The following is a 5,956-nucleotide window of genomic DNA, read 5'->3' as shown; positions in this document are numbered from 1 at the left end:
AACAACAACAACAACAAACATTCAATACTAAAGTCCAGCTTGATGTAAAACATTTTACATACTGGAGTGAGTGATAAGAATTAATAGTAAGGACTGGTTTTTGGCTTTCTTCCTCCTAGAAATTCTTTGCTCAAACAATATTCTTGAGTGCTTAGGCACTAATATAACAAAATAGCTGCTCAGTTTCTTCTTGAAATTTAGTTTTTTATATCCTTAACATAAAAGCAGTATTTCTTCAGGCCATTTTACAACCAATACATCTTTGTCAAAACCCCTTTCCCTGAGGCATGTTCTTTTCACATTCTGCCTTTTTTATAGTTGTTCAAATAGAAAAGAAGCTCAAAGATAGGCATCTGAAAGCAACATAAAGGTGAGCTTAAATTTGGGCATTTTTACTTTTGATCAATGGTTTAGAAGAATCTTTTAAAGGCTCAAGAATAGAACTTGACCAGAAGACCAGTATTACAGAATTACTAATACAACTTAAGTACATAGAGATTAAATACTCTCTTTTGATCATCTGGTTGTTTTAATTTCACTTTTATCTTAAAGTAGCCAACAATAATGAAACAACAATTAATAAATATATTTTATGTTTGCCTAAAAGTTGGCAAATATATTTACTGATTCCAGTAAAGGAAAAACTATAGATTAAAGACTATAAATTATTGGTATTATTATTGCCAGTCACAGTAACAACTAAATGACTTACTTTATTTTCTGGAAAGTAGTGCAAGTGCCTTTTGCCAAGAACTCACATGAAGCACAAATGATTACAGTGATTTTTTTTTAGGTAAAGACAGATGAAAGTTTACTAAGCAAGAGAGGTAATAATGGAGTAAAGTTTATTAAGAAAGAAATATTCTCAGAAGATGAGAGTGGGTCTACTGCACAAAATGAGAATATATCTGTTTAGAGTAATTTTATAAAAATTAAACTGAATAGTAAATGATACAATTTTATTTTGGATTAAAAGTATCTATATACATGTAAAATGTGCAGTTTTATGACTTTTAAATAAACATGGAGTATTTATGTTTATTTATACCTGTTTTTAACAACACCAGAATGAAAAGGTTATGTAAAATTTTTAAACTATACTCTACCTGATAAATATTTCACTTTTGCTATCAGGAAAACAGCTTGTAGAAGTCCAGGTACAGTTCTTACAATAGTTTCCAAGACTGAGGTACAACGTCTAAGAAATGGAGAAAGAGGCTGCCCAGGACTTGCAGGCTAAACAAAATAAATTAGCAAACTGTTAGGTGATACATTCTTAAGAGTGTTTAATTAAAAAAAAAAATTAGAGCTGAGCTAAAAGACTATATTTTTCTAAAATTTATCTAATTCTATCTACTGTACAGTATTTGTATTATGATTGAACTTAAATAGTTTATTTGGCTTTTATGAAAAAGAAAGCATGGAACTATTAAACAGTAACTTTCACTTACCAAATTAATTATAAATTATTGTATAATTACTGATTTGATAACATATACATGGAAGAAGCATTATCTGTTCAAATTTATCAAAGAAACATCTGTTCGAAGGAAAGGTAAGTGAGAAGCTTCTTGCTAACGTTCATAAAGTCAAGAAAACATGAGTTGTAATTCTAAATTTGCCTTGTGATTTACTCAAGGTGGCCTAGTGGTAAGAATCTGTGCTGTAATTCTGAAGGTACAAAGTTCAAAACTACCTGCTGCCTCCATGGGAGGAGAAGCAATTACCTCCCCTGCAAAAACTGCCTCTAAAAGCCCAATGGAGGGTCAGCTACGGGTCAGTTCTAACTCAATGTACAGAATCGACTCATAGCTGACCCTCTTGTAGGTTTTCCGAAGCTGTGAAATACACAGTAGGAGACTGGCCATCTTTCTCGCATGGAGCAGATAGTGGATTTTAATCGCGTGCCATTGGATTGGCAGTATGACTCCTACCACTAAGTTACTATAGCTCTTTCTATAGTACTGGGTTCTGGTGAAATTTTATCTTACTTGTTGTACCACTAACCTAAAAGGCTGGAGCATTAGGTCTCTCAGCTAATATGCAATTGAAGAAGGACAGTCTCTTCACTTAATTTACAATCTCTGATTTGAAAAGTTTATGATTCACAAAGATTTGTAACTCAATACGTTTATCAGTTTAAGAGAAGTCATTGCTATAGATATTCTGACTATAAACTACTTAAAGTAAGATAAATCCAATTATTACCATTCTAAGGTGCCTTTTTAGTTTACCATATGAAAACTATTTTTATCATCTGTAAAGCACCATGTATTCTTGAAAATATATCCCAGAATTACCTGCATTGGACAGAAGCTCAGATATTCTGTAATAACTTCCAGTAAGAAATCAGGATTTAACTTTTCAAAATATTCAATGCCAAGTGGTAAATCTTCTAAGTGTGAAAAATGAGTGTCCAGAACTTCATTTAACAAATTAATAACTTCTTCTTGTTGTTTATTTTTCTTTATTGCTAGAACTGCATGCAAATGGATTAATTCCTAGGAAATAAGTTTCCATAAATTATACATTCAAATTTGAAGTCTTTTGCTATTTAAACAACAAATATATATCAAGCACTACTTATGTGCGGTTATTTTTAAGTGTGACCTTAGTCAAATATATTTGCAGAATATCTAAAATATAATTTTGTATAAAAGTAAAATAATGTGTTACCTTCTTAAAATTAATGTACATTAGTTTTTAAAAGACTTTTCTAAGTAGTAGTACTGATTAAAATGTTTATATTTTATAAATAACTAGAAATATCCTATTAAAATACTGTACCGATGATTTTCCAATGGACTGTTGAATTTCACTAAGAAATTCTAGCTGTGGGTCTGCATCGTGAAATTGGCCTTCCATTAATTGGCATCGGATAAATCCTAAAACCAAACAGGACAAAACTAGTCACGTTCCACATTAATTCAGGAAGCTAACACATAAAACAAGTTTTCACTCACCATCACAAATTAAAATTTCAGATTAAAATAAAGAAGAACATTTTAGATTAAATAATATAAAAAAAAGGATAAAAGGGAGTAAAATTGGCAGCCTTGCAGCCAAATAGTAAATAACAGTAACTAATTGATGATTCAGAGAAATTACTTCATTAAAATAATTGGTGCTCTCAAGCAAAACTTTTGTTCTTAAGGATTTATAACTTTTTCCGTGTGGATAGTAGTGAACACTTCATTTATTTAAAACATTTATGATTAAACTGTCCTTATAGAACAATCTTATTATAAATTCAACAGAAACTCATGGATTCTATCTTTTAACTTTAAAGTACTGAAAGTAAGGATTACTTCATCTAAATTAGGTACATTTACTTGTCACATACCAATTAGTGCAGAAATACTGGTCTCATCAAATGTCATTGCAGTCTTATACCATTTTAATGCGTCTTTAACTTTTCCTTGTAAAATCATTTGGTATCCAAGTTCTGTGGCAAATTCTGAATGATGAGGGGTTATACTGTAAGCTTTTTCTAAAAATGCTTGTGTCTTTTGAAGAATAAGCTGATTGCGTCCACACTGGGGGGAAAAGTAATACTGACGTTAAATACTTCTATGTAAAGAATCTTTTTCTCAAGTAAATAAACTGTTGTTACCTCACAAAAGGAGAATAAAGAAAAATAGAATTATTACACTTAGACATTTTATATCAGATCTTAACTAGACTAATAAGTAGTATCTTTAAGACCATTTTTGTAGAATGAGTATGAGATTCCAAAGGAGAGAGAGGGGTCAGAATGGTGAGGATTGGGGGGGGGATGTTAATCATAGGATTGCTCAATTTGATGGAGTCGGGTGGGGGGGTGAAAAAATGGGAAAGAGCCGATGTGAAAAACAATGTATATGAATTTGTAAATAAACCAGTATAAGAAAAAAGAGAAGTATACCTCTAATAACATTGCTATACTAAGAGATTTTTAGAACTCTTTTTCAAAATGCCTCTGATTGCTTTACAAATTAGGCAAGCAAGTATCTATTTTGAGTAAAAAAACTAGGATGTTTTTAGAATAAGTAAGTTTGAAGAGGAAAACTTTTAAAAGGAAATGATTTATGTTGTTATGTGCTCATATGATTCATAGTGACCCTATGTACAATAGCTGTGAATACTGCCCTGTCCTGAGTCAGCCTCACTGACTCCAATACACCTATCCCCACTGCCCTAGTTACTGTATCAATCCATCTCATCTGGGGTCTTCCTCTCCTGTGCTGTCCCTCCACCCTTCCAAGCATGATGTCTAAGGACTGGTCCCTCCTGCCCATGTGCCCAAAGTATGTGAAAAGGAGCTTCAAAATCCTAGCCTTCAAGCTTATTTAAAATCTCAAATTCACTACAGTTGAATAGGTTCCAACTTATAGTGACTCTCCATTGGGTTTCTAAGGCTACAAATCAGAATGGATAGAGACTGCCCATCTTTCTCCTGCGGGAACGGCTATGGGGTGTCAGAAGCCTTCAAAACTGGCTTTTCTAGACATTATGTTATGTTAACTCCCTTTAGCGGAGTGGGCAGTGGTCTCCAGCTACTTTAACTACAGACACATGGTCTTGCAAATCATCAACAGCTGTGGGACCAATACACCAGAGTGGTTTCCACATTGTGAGAGAAGGCAGGGAAGATGGTGGAGAGAGGATGAAGAGACTGTGGCAAGGCATAACCAGAGGAAGATTTTGCTTTCTCCATGACTAAAAGGAAAGCTGACGTGTAACTTCTCTAAGATAAAGGTCACTGTTAAAGGTTTTGCTTGATGGATCACTGAAGGAACAGATGATTTGTAACTATTCTTAGATAAAGTTTGCTAAATGAAAAAAATTAGAGGCTTCTTGCATTTGTGCTACTGAACTGAATCTAACTGCCACTAAATAAGGCATTGTCCCTTATTAAACTGGCTTGGGACTGCTGGGCGCTAAACCTGGACTTACATTCTGTGATATTTTTTTGCTTCCTCCACTCTCCAATCTATTTTCCTAATAAATCCTACAACTGTGAATAAAGTCTGTGAGTAAAATTGTATAAATGTTGGAACCAATGATTGGTGGAAAGGGGTTCAGGAGCACGTGGGGAGGTGTGCTTGATCATGCAATTATTTGTTTAGTATACTGGACATTACTGGACTTTAAGAAGCAATAAGAAGTCAGATTAGGCCATCCATACATTGCTTCAGTTCCTTTTACAGATGGTACTGAACCAGTGAAAATGTAAAACCTTAGCAGAACAAGTTGATAGGTGCTATACAAAAGCTAGCAGTCAAAATAATGCCTCTGGCAAAAACGTGAATTAAAAGGGTAAATATAGTCATTCTCTGGACATAAATTGCAGGTATGGTTTCCTGTAAATTTCACATAATGAGACAACTGCTATTTTTAATAAGAATTTTCCATTTATTCATGTCACTTAACAGTATTATAGATTTTATTTTTATTTGCTACTTGTTTTACATTTTATTTTTTGCTAGTTTAATTAAATACTTTTAAACTGAAAAATACATATACTTTTCCCTTAACTTTTGCTAGCTTAATTAGCTCTCCAATCCTTTCATTCCATTACTGATTTTAGGTTTCTCCTATAATTTTCTATTACATTTCTGGAAGCCATTCTTGTATTCAGTTATAATACAACACTAGTCCTTTTAATTTCTTTAAGGCTATATCACTTATTTATGCATGTTATATTTTCTAGACTATATGGTCTTTGGTTAAGGGACTTCTCTATGTAGTTTATGTCTATTACCACCGTTAAATAACCCTGGAACACAGAAAATATTCTTACAGTCCTGCTGAAGGCTATTGTGATCTTATAAAAGAGTTGAGCATTCTGTGGTTCCTTGGCCTCTAATGTATTTCCTAAATTTTCCAGCGTGGAAGTAGCCTAAAAAAATATAATCAGAACAATTATTAAATGTGCCAAGGGGAAAAGAACACAACCAATACATATGTATACTAA

At 32.9% G+C, this 5,956-nt stretch overlaps 1 protein-coding gene across 1 annotated transcript in view; it reads right to left on the bottom strand.

Moving 5' to 3' along the window:
- TTC21B (tetratricopeptide repeat domain 21B) overlaps positions 1 to 5,956 on the bottom strand; it is a 102,235-nt gene that overhangs the window by 62,129 nt on the left and 34,150 nt on the right. Inside the window, exons 8-12 of the mRNA XM_006879482.1 lie at positions 5,783 to 5,881; positions 3,344 to 3,536; positions 2,788 to 2,885; positions 2,301 to 2,501; positions 1,107 to 1,236 (exon numbers count right to left, since the gene is read on the bottom strand). Coding sequence (XP_006879544.1) covers positions 1,107 to 1,236; positions 2,301 to 2,501; positions 2,788 to 2,885; positions 3,344 to 3,536; positions 5,783 to 5,881 — 721 coding nt within the window. The remainder of the gene's footprint in view (positions 1 to 1,106; positions 1,237 to 2,300; positions 2,502 to 2,787; positions 2,886 to 3,343; positions 3,537 to 5,782; positions 5,882 to 5,956) is intronic.

Source organism: Elephantulus edwardii, unplaced genomic scaffold, assembly GCF_000299155.1.
Source record: "Elephantulus edwardii isolate Elephantulus edwardi_28Jun2011 unplaced genomic scaffold, EleEdw1.0 scaffold00003, whole genome shotgun sequence".
In the NCBI taxonomy this organism is placed as follows: domain Eukaryota; kingdom Metazoa; phylum Chordata; class Mammalia; order Macroscelidea; family Macroscelididae; genus Elephantulus; species Elephantulus edwardii.
This window is presented reverse-complemented; position numbering and strand designations above follow the sequence as displayed.